Source organism: Symphalangus syndactylus, chromosome 5 (assembly GCF_028878055.3).
Source record: "Symphalangus syndactylus isolate Jambi chromosome 5, NHGRI_mSymSyn1-v2.1_pri, whole genome shotgun sequence".
Classification (NCBI taxonomy): domain Eukaryota; kingdom Metazoa; phylum Chordata; class Mammalia; order Primates; family Hylobatidae; genus Symphalangus; species Symphalangus syndactylus.
The window spans coordinates 33185866-33198537 of record NC_072427.2 but is presented as its reverse complement, the minus strand read 5'-3'; the positions used below and the strand labels follow the sequence as shown (position 1 = coordinate 33198537).

At 44.9% G+C, this 12672-nt stretch overlaps 1 protein-coding gene across 11 annotated transcripts in view; it reads right to left on the bottom strand.

Annotated features, from left to right (window-relative positions):
• Positions 1 to 791: 791 nt before the first annotated feature.
• ADPGK (ADP dependent glucokinase) overlaps positions 792 to 12672 on the bottom strand; it is a 32296-nt gene continuing 20415 nt past the window's right edge. For 7 of the 11 annotated variants that reach the window (XM_055277863.2, XM_063638804.1, XM_055277874.2 and 4 more), the window contains 4 exons: positions 9802 to 9922; positions 5667 to 5863; positions 4971 to 5069; positions 792 to 2316 (listed from right to left, as the gene is read on the bottom strand). In XM_055277863.2, coding sequence (XP_055133838.2) covers positions 1762 to 2316; positions 4971 to 5069; positions 5667 to 5863; positions 9802 to 9922 — 972 coding nt within the window. In that variant the 3' untranslated portion in view covers positions 792 to 1761. Of the gene's footprint in view, positions 2317 to 4970; positions 5070 to 5666; positions 5864 to 7457; positions 7696 to 9801; positions 9923 to 12672 lie in introns of those variants that run through there. The other 4 variants (XM_055277864.2, XM_055277872.2, XM_055277869.2 and 1 more) reach the window with 4 other exon arrangements.

The window sequence follows — 12672 nt, the reverse complement described above, 5'->3', positions numbered from 1 at the left end:
AAACACTGCTGTAGGGTATGTGTAGTCTATACTCCCTGAGCTAGTCTTTATTGGCATCACCAATCAAAAAATGGAGAACTAGTTAAGAATATACACTCAGGACCAGGGGCTTAGTCAACTTAGACGTTAGAAAAGATCATGTGAACACTTCAGGACTCCTGATAAAGTCTTCTTAGGTTTAGAATATAAATATTTCAATTCTTGAGAAAATAAAAATTTCATGTGAGCCTTTCTAATAAAAATAGGCTAGAAGGTTGGTGGTTATTTTTAACTTATCTGGGAAACAGAAGGAAGAGGTAGCAGCCAGAGATTTCCTTAATTTAAGCCTAGAATGCAGCTTTGAGTTACAAGCTGCATTCTAGGCTTAAATTTACCTTGAAGGAGTAATCAAGCTTTCTTATCCAAAGCAGGGAAAGGGAGGTCACAAATGAAGAGCCTGAGGTAGCTCTGAGATTCCAGAAGCTGCTGTGGGCCCAGGGGAAATGAAGACCCCTGAACTAGGCAGGCCCACCACCAGCTGCCATGTTCATACTGCCCTCCCAACAAGCTGAAAAGGCTCACTATGCTCTCAAACTGCTATGTTCCAATTTAGCTTTAACTGGGCTACTTCATACTAGTACTTTGTGTCACTTTCAACCCCACAGGACAGGCCTATAGCTCAGGCTCAGCATGAGGGACTGCAAGCACCTCAAGAGCAAGGTAACATGCACATCACAAATGAAGATCAGAAAGATTTTTATCTTATCTGGTTCCAGAGTGGTGATGGAGACAAAAATCAATTACAGACAGAATTCCTGAAATGTAAATTGTTTTTAATATATTTAAGAGCACACAGAGTCTTGATTTATAAAAAAATAAATATATAACATGACAAATTTACTGATGATCCTGGAGCTCTGAGGTCAAACTCTTTAATGATCAATGAAAACATAAAACATCCATGATCTGTTATACACACAGGAGCATATTCCAGTTGTAACAAGCAAATTCCTTGAAGGCTCAGAACGAACAAAAATCAGTCTTTATGGCGGAAAGCACATCCAAAGCTAGGCAATGAAGTTCAGCCTGGGCCACGTGAACCTTTCACCAGCCAGCCTATAACCTATGGAGCCAGGACAGGAAAGCACGATCCTTCAGCTCATGACGCCACCCAGGCTTCCAGACAACTGCAGAATGAAAGAGTCCCTCAGAGGCTCCCCAGCCCCTGCTGCCATCATAAAGCACAGGAGGGATTGTTTTGTCCTTACCGGCTCTGTCCTCAATTTGAGAGCAGGAGACTGAGAAGGTTATGCTCATTAAATATTGTCATTGTAACACTGAATAGAAATCATGATCCTTGCCCATGGGCACTGGGCTGAGAGAGAGAGGAAGCTCACATGAGGCTTTCCTAGAGACCAGGATGTTCGGTGAGTGGGCGTGCACTTCTCAAATGGGCAAGAAGAAGTGCTTTTCTCCAGCTGACATGCTCTCAGGGGTGAAGAAGTTTGGCTTAAAATACTTGATGGCGCTGCATAAACTGGGGATTTAGGAACTGAGTTTTTAGCTCTGTGACACACAACGTAAAAAACAAAAATCCAGTCTCATTAGCTAAATTCTGATTAAAATCTGAAATGTTTTTATGGAGTTGCCAACAGGCTGGAATGTATCTGATACAGTTTAATCTGCTTTTATTTCTTTGGCTGTCTTCCAAACCACTTTCTTCCTGTAATTCTTAAGTTGGCTAGTTCTCCTTCCTCAGAAAAATTACCCCTAACAATCTTCCTAATAGTGAGAGTGTACTTCTGAATAGAAGAGTCCTTCGGCTGAAATGGCATCTCCAAGGCCTACAGTTCGAATGGGGTCTTTACACACCAATACTGGTGTGAAGTGGAAGGATATTCCCTCTCTGTGCCATTCTACTACTGGCTTGTTTGGGTTTAATACAATCCTGGAGCCTGCCTCCGAATGGGAAGTCGTGAACTCTTGGGGTGCCCTCAGAGACACTCGGCTGGTGTCTATGGTTTCTGTGGCGCAGGCCTGTGTCCCAGCCACACGAGCTCCTGCAGCCACGGCTGCCAGCTGATTGGTCCAGTGTCCATCCACAGTTGCCAGGATGTGGTAGACCAGCGTGTGGAAATGGATTCTGGTGAGATCCGAGGCTCTGCTTTTACTCCTCCCGTGTTCTTTCAAGATCCAGAAGAGGATGTCACTGACCATGCCCACATCAGGAACACCGTTCCAGGAAGAGAGAGAGGAGTGAGGTCCAGAGGCCGACTGGGTGAGAAATAACAGCTCCTGTTCATTCAGCCCAAGGGAAGTTACCGCGGGAAAGACCTGCTAACAAAAACAACAGGTATCTTTCTGATGGAGATAACCTGGCTCCTAAGATGTCTTATGACACAGCCAGTGACTAAATGACAGAGAACACAGGCAGGCAGCATTCTTCCTTGACACAGGACTCCCTGGCCCTGAAGTCAGTGTTTTAGCTATCACACCCCTATCTTCACCTTCATCATCATTTGGGAGAAATTGGAAAGCTGCAGTAACATTGTTTCAGACTCAGTCTTTTGTGATATGCCACTGTAAGACAAAAGGCAGAGGTGTCTATATTTTGTGTTTCTTTCCATGGTCCCTAGCTTTTGCCACTGCACACATACGAGATACTCTTACCACTGATGGGGCATGGCTCTCAGTTCCTGAATGTCAGCAGTATTAGACCAGTAAAATGGAGACCTCAAGCAACATACTGTCAGGGTTATGATTTTTTTGTACAAAACACCAAGAAGCAAAAAGCATACAGTTTCATGTTAGAGCTAAGCTTTTTAAAAGCAGGTGTGGGTTAGGAAGACTGTCTGAATTTAGCAATTAACACTGTAAGAAAAAGATTACCAAACAGGTGCCCCTGTTTTCTGTCTGATGGGGAACCACTATATCCACCTCCCTGTGTTTCTTACTTAGCACTTCCCTCCTTAGAACCAGAGAACCACACTTAAGGTAACAATTTTTGCAGGAGAGAGGAGTCCTTGTATGTATGTGTGCATGTATAAAATGGTTTTAAAAATTTAATGGCCTCTATCTTTGTTGGAGCAATAGCAGCTTTCCTTCACTGCATGTTCTTCTGTGTCAGGTACTGAGCTAAAGGCTTTATTTCATCCAATTCTTACTGTAATCTTCTGAGGGAAGGATGGACTGCCTCCATTGTACAGACTAAGCCTTAGAAGGGTTAAGTACACAGTTACAGAGAAAATGAAATAGAAATGGCTCATTTTTTTTAAAGGTGAGAAGAAAAACCCAAACAAAAGCTATACTGAAAAACACCAAGAGTGAACCCAAGTGTAAACTATGGACTTTGGGTGCTGATGATGTGCCTGTGTAGGCTCACTAGCTCTAACAAATGTACCACTCTGGTGCAGGCTGCTGGTAGTTGGGGAGGCTGTGTGTGTGAGGGGACTGGAAGTATATGGGAACTCTCTTGGATTCTTCTCTATTTTGCTATGCACCTAATATTACCGTAAAAAAATGAAGTCTATCAAAAAAAAAAACAAAAAAAAACGAACGACAGTCAGCCCTCCATATCCATGGGTTCAACCAACTTCAGATGGAAAACAGACTATTCAAGGATGTGGAACCTGCAGATAGGGAGGGCCAACTTGTCTAATCCACAGATTCCACAGAGCCAACTGCAGTACTTAAACATCTGCAGATTCTGGTATCTGGGAAGGGTTCTGGAACCACCCCCCTGCCCCACACACCGCTGATGACGAGGGATGTATATATTGAAATGCCATTTTTTCATCTGTCAGACTGATATAAATGCAAATTTTAACATTCTGGTGGCAAGGATATGAGGGAACAAGTATTTGTAATTATTGCCAGTGGGAAGTAAACTGGTGTAATTCTTATGGAGGGCAATCTGGCAATCTCAAAATTACAAATGCTTTTTTATGCTCCAGTCCAGCTGTTCTACTTCTGAGACTTTCTCCTAAATATGGACTTGTTCACAGGCAAAATAAAACCATGTATAAAGTTGTTCACTGCAGCACTGTGTGTAACAGCAAAGGGCAGTAAATAACCAATATGTCCATCAAGAAGGTTCAGGTTAAGTAAACGGAGGCACATCTACACATTCATTTTAACCATGTAGCTGTGAAAAGACAGAGGATACTCTCCATGTTAGTGATGCAGGAAGATCTCCAAGATATATTTAGTGAAAAAAAAGAGCAAAGTGAAGAACAGAGTATTCAGTAGGCTATGCTATCTTTTTGGGTAAAAGGGGATGGAAAACAAAATCAGGATATATTTCTGTATTTTCTTATACTTGTACAAAAGAACTCTGGAAATAAACTGATGAAGGGTACAAGTAGGGAAGGGGAGGAAGTAGGAGGGAGACTTCATTGTATATCTTTTCATAGTTTTTGGTTATTTTTTAACCAAATGAATATATTACCAATTAAAATTAGGTAACACTAGACTGCCAGGTGAGGTAACTTGCCTGAGTTCATGAAGCCCGTGAGTGCAAGGCTGGCATGCCAATCAAGGTCTCCAGAGCTTGTGTTCTGAAGCTTCACCTGCTCAGATTTATACTAATCAATGCTGCTGCCCAGAGGCAGGCACTGAACACCCAGATGCCTGAGGAAGGAGGGAGTTTCCCTCAAAGTTTCTTTGCTTTGAACTTCTTGAAGTTCAACTGAAAGCAGCTGAGCTGGGCTTTCAGTTTTTTCCACTCACTTTCAACTTTTCCATTCCAGAGGAGAAATACGATCGACAATCTGTCAGTTACACTGCCATAACTTTAACCTAGTAGGAGATACTGCTGTTTCAGAACAGTCCTGGATCCTTATTTGGATCTCTATGGACTTGGGTCTGAGTGACACAAACCTACATGTCAGTGAGCCAGTCCCTGAGCCCAAACAGATGGTCCCACTGCACAAAAACGCTTCTCTGCAAGGCTCTATGAGGATCAGGGCCAAACGATAGTCCCATGAGGTTACCTGATGGACAATGCTGCTCATGAGCTCCCTGTCAGTCATACTGGCCAGCTCTAGGTGAACTGGAATACCAGTAGGGATGTCAGAAATGGAGGCTACAACCTGCAAAGAGAAGAAGATAAGCACTGCCATTAGAAATAAAAGGAAGTCAAGAAAGGGGGAAGAAAAGATCAGATCCTGAGAGACGGTTCCTCCTGGTAATGGCCTTCTTTGCATGCTCACGGGAGCTACAAGCAATGTGGGTCCCCCACCGCCTCTGTGGACAAGGGACACTTTTCCCACCAGGGAAGACTAGGCTGTGCAGAGCCATCAGGGATACAGAATCAGAGACGGCAGTTCACTTCGACTGCTGTACGAATCTGTAGGAGTTGCAGCATAGCTGATGTGAAGTGAGATGATACAAATAACACAAAGGACACAAACTACAAACCCTGCAGCTTGCAGCCATGGCCGGTTTAGCACAGGATGCAGAGGCTCAGGCAAGAAGATGTTCTGACCTGTCCTACTCAAGCTGCTGCCCACGTCTGAAGGGATACAGTGAGGTGCCTCACTGCAGCAGGAGGCAAGCTCCACAGCCAGCTGCCAAGATATGTCCCTGGGAGGCCAGGACCTAAGACAAGGCAGCAGATGCCAAGAGAGGCTGGAACCTGAAGAAAACCACCAGCTGAGATCTGTGAAATTCTGTAACAGTGCCATTACCTCCAAGAGTCTCTTCCTCTGGAGCTCCTTGCTTTGTCCCTCCATCATGTGCAATCCAGAGAGGACCACCAGGTCTGGCTGAAACTCCTCCAGGCTAGACACAAACACCTCCAGCATATTCATGGCCCCGTTGGAGAGGTCGTGAGAGAAGATGAATCGGTTGGCATGGGGAGCTTTTAACTGGCCCCACTCCTCCCCTGGAAAAACCCAGTCAACAGAATGGGAAGAAAAGGAAGAGGCTTTAGGTCTCCTAGCTGTGGGGGCACTTTCAGGCACCTCACAGGAGCCTTGGCTCCAAGCAGGCTGGTTTCTGGCTGAGGAGACCCCAGCAACAATGGTCTAAGGTCAGCATGGCACTGCAAGAAACAAACCAAAAACCTAAACCCAAACCCAGCTAAGAAATAGAAACACAGTATGGGTGCTATAGGCCTTTCTCAAGGTAATTAGCTCCCCCTGAGTCCCAGGAGAGCCCTACTTGAGCTCTCAGACACAGGAAAGACAGTACAGAACGGCAGCATGACTTCCAAATACCAGCATACAGCGCGCAGCACGCACGCCCTGCAGACAGTACAGGCTGTCATTGTTTAAAGCACATTCTTCCTCACAGCATTGCCCTGAGCATCTTTCATTCAGTTGGAACTTAAGCAGGCTGAATTTCTTCCCAACAGCCAAGCTCACTGCATCTCCTCTTCCCTGCCGCCCATCAGTGGTTTCTGGGCACCTGATCCAAAGGGTCAGACTATCTGGCTGCTCCAGTTTCTTCTATGTGAGTTGCTTTAGAGGAATGACTGTTTAAAGACCCAAGTTCAAGTGCTAGTTCCTCCCTAAATGTGAAGCCTTTCCTAACTCTATCACCCCTAAGCAGAGTTGATTACCTCCTTTCCAGGGCCACCACTAACCCTAATACAGGACTGAGGCACATGATTTTGCAATTACTTTTTCTTTTTTCCTTTTTTGAGATGGAGTTTCGCCCTGTTGCCCAAGCTGGAGTGCAATGGCGCAATCTCGGCTCACTGCAACCTCTGCCTCCCACGTTCAAGCGATTCTCCTGCCTCAGCCTCCCGAGGAGCTGGGATTATAGGTACCCGCTACCACGCCTGGCTAATTTTTGTATTTTCAATAGAGACGGAATTTCACCATGTTGGCCAGGCTGGTCTTAAACTCCCGACCTCAGGTGATCCACCTGCCTTAGCCTCCCAAAGTGCTGGGATTACAGGCGTGAGCCACCATGCCTGGCCTGCAATTACTTTTTCCAAGTGTCTATCTCTGGCAGTAAACTGAGCTGAGGGCAGGGCCTGTGTCATCCTCTATCATATTCCTTCTGCATCATGCTGTTGTCTGGCATATAGCCATGAGAATGAATTAACAAAAGAACAAGCAAGTAAGAGAAGAGACTGATGACCTAAATGCCCATGACAACAAAAAATATGGGTATGAACCCTAAATCCAACATTTTGCAAATCAACAAAGACTCTGTATGATGGGAAAAATATATTACATTGATATTCTCCAGAGAGCAAGAGGTGGACTCAACCCTTGAATAGTGACACTGCTGGGAAACACGACCTAACTGAACCTAGGAGAAAGGAGCCACACTGTATTCAAAATACACTGATTTCTTCAGGAAGTGAGAGGCAAAAATAAACAGGCTTCTGCAAGGCAAGGATGAGAAGAACCATGCAGAGCTGCTTGCTGTTTCCACAGGAAACAAGGCAGCAGATGCCAAGAGAGGCTGGAACCTAAAGAAAACCACCAGCTGAGATCTGTGAAATTCTGTAACAGTGCCATTACCTCCAGGAGTCTCTTCCTCTGGAGCTCCTTGCTTTGTCCCTCCATCATGTGCAATCCAGAGAGGACCACCAGGTCTGGCTGAAACTCCTCCAGGCTAGACACAAACACCTCCAGCATATTCATGGCCCCGTTGGAGAGGCCAGGGCAGGGGGCAGACGCAAATGGATCTAATTCTGCCTGTAATGGTAGTTAGCGCCCCTCTTTCCTCACAAAGTGTTGTATTCATTTCTGCAAGCAATCTCTTCTCAATGTATCATCCTGCCCTCAGCCAGTAAGTCAGCAAAACCTCTGCGTAGTGACTCACTGGATTCCTAGCCCATGCCTGACAATGGGCTTCTCTGGGGAGATCTGGTAAGAGAGAATGTGGAAAAAAAAGTGGACAAATCCCTTGGAATTTCCCTACTGAGGTCAGAGAGAAGCTGGGAATGGATTTCTGTTGAGAGAGCTGAGCCCAGGGCTGCTGCCACCAGACTAGGCTCCCTCCTTGGACCTAGGAAAATGTCACCTCACAAAGTTTAATGGAAGTCCACTGCTTTGTATGCAGAAAAGGCATAGGAAAGAAAAACCGAAGTGTGAAGCTTATAAACCCAAGGATGGAGACACTCTTTGTGAGGTGAACTGTGCTGTCTCTTTAAACTACATACAAGGCACAGCTGTCCAATACAACATCAAAGTCTTGCTGAAGACATAAGACTCTCCACTCTGTAGTCACCAGGAAAAATGACAAACCAGGAATCACAAAGGTCCCCAGTTCCTGCTGTGGGTGCCAAAAAAAAGTGACATGAATCTGGAACTCATGGCAGCAATACCTCAGGCTCATCTTTAGTAATTCCAGACCCTTCCCAGTCCACAGTCAGGTCATTCTTTTATTTATTTATTATTTTTTTTCTTTTTGAGATGGAGTCTCGCTCTGTCGCCCACGCTGGAGTGCAGTGGTGCAATCTCAGTTCACTGCAACCTCCACCTCTCAGGCTCAAGCAATTCTCTGCCTCAGCCTACCGAGTAGCTGGGATTACAGGTGCCTGCCGCCACACCCGGCTAATTTTTGTATTTTTAGTAGAGACGGGGTTTCATAATCTTGGCCAGGCTGGTCTTGAACTCCTGACCTCGTGATCCACCCACTTCGGCCTCACAAAGTGCTGGGATTACAGGTGTGAGCCACTGCACGCGGCCAGGTCATCTTTTCATCCAAGCTGCTCACAGTGTTTCCGCACACCAACCAATCTCTTAATCCTTACCACAATGATCAGGCAGTAAAAATATCACTCTTACTTCCCATTTGGGAAAACTAAAGCTGAGAAACTCAAAAACTTGTGTAGCATTAAGTATGAATTGCCTACGTCAACGCTGTGTCCCTAATTTTCAGACCCTATCCTTCTTTAACTCCCAACTGATTCTAGTAAGCACCCGAAAGAGAACCAGAACATGTTACAACTCTTTTTTCTACCTGGAGAAAGGCATAATTCTCAAGAAACAACATAGTTCATATCTTATGTTAAAGTTAATTACTCCAGTAGAGAAGATTCTCTTAATTGACTTGGAAGTAGTTCACTGAAGAGTATTAAGTGCTGCTTTAAGGTACCAATTAGTCTGTTTAGATGCTTGAGTTTTTAATGTGTATTAACAATGTGTTGAATCAGAAACTCAAGAGTCTGAGTTCTGAGCAGAGGGAAAATTACAGCAGCAAATACACAGGATCAAAGTATGTCCAAGTATTTAAGATTCTCTCAGAAACTAGATGCCTAATCTATGTAACATATAAAATCTCCTGGGAAGAGGGGATGGGATGCAGTGGATGTGGATTTATTAACATTAGAACATCTGATGGGAAACAATATAGTGATGTTAAATACAAAACACTTCCACTCACACACCCAAGGAAAAATAAAATGCTCCAGAGAAACTTGCCAGAAGCTTGGAATCAACCCCGAGCAGCTTGGAAGAGTCAGTCAGAAAGGCCTAGGGCAGAATCCAGCACAGAGTTGAATGGATGCTACCTGCCTTTCTCTTGTCTTCGTCATAAATGAAAACTTTATATATGTGTGTTTAACACATTTTCACTTTTATTTGAGATGCTTGCTTTCCTATGGCCTGATTTATCTTAGGTTCAGAGCAATTTGCTTGTAGACCTGGGGATTTTCTTCCATTGTAATACTCTATCAGTCTCCCTTGAGACAATGGCCAGTATCAGCTCAGTAGAACCAATAGGTCAGGAAGCTTTCAGTATGGCAAAAACAGGATCCTGCTAATTTACAAAGGTAAATTTCTGGCACAGTCACACCCCAATCTGACAATACACAGTCCCTTGACTGGTCTTGCCACCATTACTTACTCATTTCCTTACCTGCTTGATACTCTAAAATGAGGTGGAACTCATCCACTTCCTGCAATGACTCTGGTGGAACGAAGACATTGTCATCAAGAAGCTCATGTAGCTTTGGACCAACTGGACCGCAAAGAAGAACCTGGAGACAAGCAACACGAAGTCCATCAGGAGCCCTGTTCCTTTCTCCACAGAACCTCAACAGCACCCCAGGACAGTACATTAAGGCTGGTTCTAATCATTTCAACAAAATATTGGAATCCAAATCTAATTTTGAAAGCTGTTGGTTTGGAGGTGTGCGGCAGAAGGCATGTCACCAGGGCTAAGACCTCTGGAGGGTATGGCCATAATGTACCCAGAACTGAGAGGCTGACAAAAGAACTGTGTCACAGCCATCAGGCACCTATGCAGCTGCTGCATCTCATTCCCTCTGCTGCGGACTGCACGTTTGTGTCACCTCCCCAAATTTAGATGGTGAAGCCCAAACCCCCATGTGGCTTATTTGGAGATAGGGCTTTTGGAAGGTAATTAATATGAAATGAGGTCATAAGGGTGAGGTGAGGTCCTAATCAGATAGAACTGGTGGCCTTATAAGAAAAGAGAGAAAGATCAATCTCTCTCCCCCCACAGCATGCACCAAGGACAGGACATGTGGGAACACACTGCAAAGGTGGCCACCTGCAAGCCAGGAAGAGACTTCTTACCAGAAGCCACACCTTGCTGGAACCTTGTTCTGGGGCTTTCCAGTCTCCACTGTGAGAAAATAAACTTCTGTTGCTTGAGCCTCCAAGTCTATGGTATTGTGCTACTATGGCAGCCAAAGCAGACCCTACCCCCACTTTCTTTACTCACTCCACCTTGTGCAGGCAAACAGACATGGGATGTTGTCTGCAACAAAGCTGCCAGATGAAAACTGTTTGAGTTTTTATACAGTATAAAAAAAGTTTCTGGATCACCATATCCTCAACCGGGTGACCTCATTTGTGGAATAAAATTCTCTTCCATTACTCAACTGTTAAGTGAATAGGACAGCCTTTCCAATATGAGAATTAAAAAGCATCCCAACTGAGAGACTTCAGGGGAAGGTGCTCTGCAACTTTTCCAAAACCTTTTTCTTCAACTCCAACCAGGGCCTCCCTCTGGCTATTCTTTCTAGGAGCCATTTCGTATCTATTCCTGTTCCTCAACTCCAATAAACCGCTGTTTTTGACACAACATTCAAGGCCAGGCTAGCAGACTCAAAACCACTGAGCAATGAGGACTGCACTGAGATTTAAAGGAAAGTCCACAGAGGTTATCAGCACTGCTTCATGTGTGTGTGTTTTTTTTTTTTTTTTTTTAAGACAGAGTTTTGCTCTGTTGCCCAGGCTGGAGTGCAGTGGTACAATCATAGCTCACCGCAGCCTTGACTTCCCAGGCTCAAGTGACCCTCCTGCTTCAGCCTCCCGAGTAGCTGGGACTACGGGCATGAGCCACCCCACCTGGCTAATTTTTTATTTTTTTGAGACAGAGTCTCGCTCCATCACCAGGCTGGAGTGCAGCGGCACGATCTCGGCTCACTGCAACCTCTGCTTCCCAGGTTCAAGCAATTCTCCTGCCTCAGCCTCCCGAGTAGCTGGGATTACAGGCACGTGCCACCACGCCCAACTAATTATTTTCAGTAGAGACGGGGTTTCACCGTGTTGGTCAGGCTGGTCTCAATCTCATGACCTTGTGATCCACCTGCCTCGGCCTCCCAAAGTGCTGGGATTACAGGCATGAGCCACTGCACCTGGCCTAATTTTTTATTTTTAATAGAGACAAGACCTATGTTGCCCAGGCTAGTCTCGAACTCCTGAGCTCAAGAGATCCTCCCAACTCAGCCTCCCAAATTGCTAGGATTACAGGCATGAGCCAACATACTCGGCCCATTTCAGATTTAATATGTCCCACCCAGAAGCTTCAAAAGGCATTAACTTGCTAATTAACTGCTTATACAGACTGCTTTGTACAGAGGTACTTTCGTGTTGTCTAAGAAATCCCAGCTTCTGGATAAAAACATACTCCTCTCTCTTTTCTGCCTTGACACATGCCCATTACTTGCCAATTCTGAAAAAGTCTTTCCCCAACCACTTTACTTCCTTTCTCTAATTCTTGGCTAGTGCTTCACTTCCAAGATGAGACAACAAAGGCCATAGGCCATATTTACCCTCCTGCCTGAAACAACAAAAAAGACAAAATATATGAAACAATGGTTTTCAAAACATTGTGTGAACATCAGACTATAAAGGATGATCCCTAAAAAACAGGAATAAACTGGCCAGGCATGATGGCTCATGCCTGTAATCCCAGCACTTTGGGAGGCTAAGACAGGCAGATCACTTGAGGTCAGAAGTTTGAGACCAGCCTGGTCAACATGGTGAAACCCTATCTCTACCAAAAATACAAAAAATTTAGCTAGGCGTGGTGGCACACACCTGTAATCCCAGCTACTCAGGAGGCTGAGGCAGGAGAATCACTTGAACCTGGGAGGTGGAGAGCCAAGATCGTGCCACTGCACTCTGGCATGGGCAACAAAGCGAGATTCTGTCTCCAAAAAAAAAAAGGAAACAGGAATAAACTTAGTGAGCCCTACAAATGTCTTAGCATATTACTGTAGAAGAATTTCCAGGTATACGGAACCTGAAAGAATTTATCACCAGAAGACTCACACCACAAGCAATGTTAAAAGAAGTCCTTCTGGCAGAAGGGAGAATGACACGAGATGGAAATATGTTTTTATATTTTTTTGAGACAGTTTTGCTCTGTCCTCAGGCTGGAGTGCAGTGGCGTGATCTCGGCTCGCTGTAACCTCCACCTCCTGTGTTTAAGCGATTCTCCTGCCTCAGACTCCCAAGTAGCTGGGATTACGGA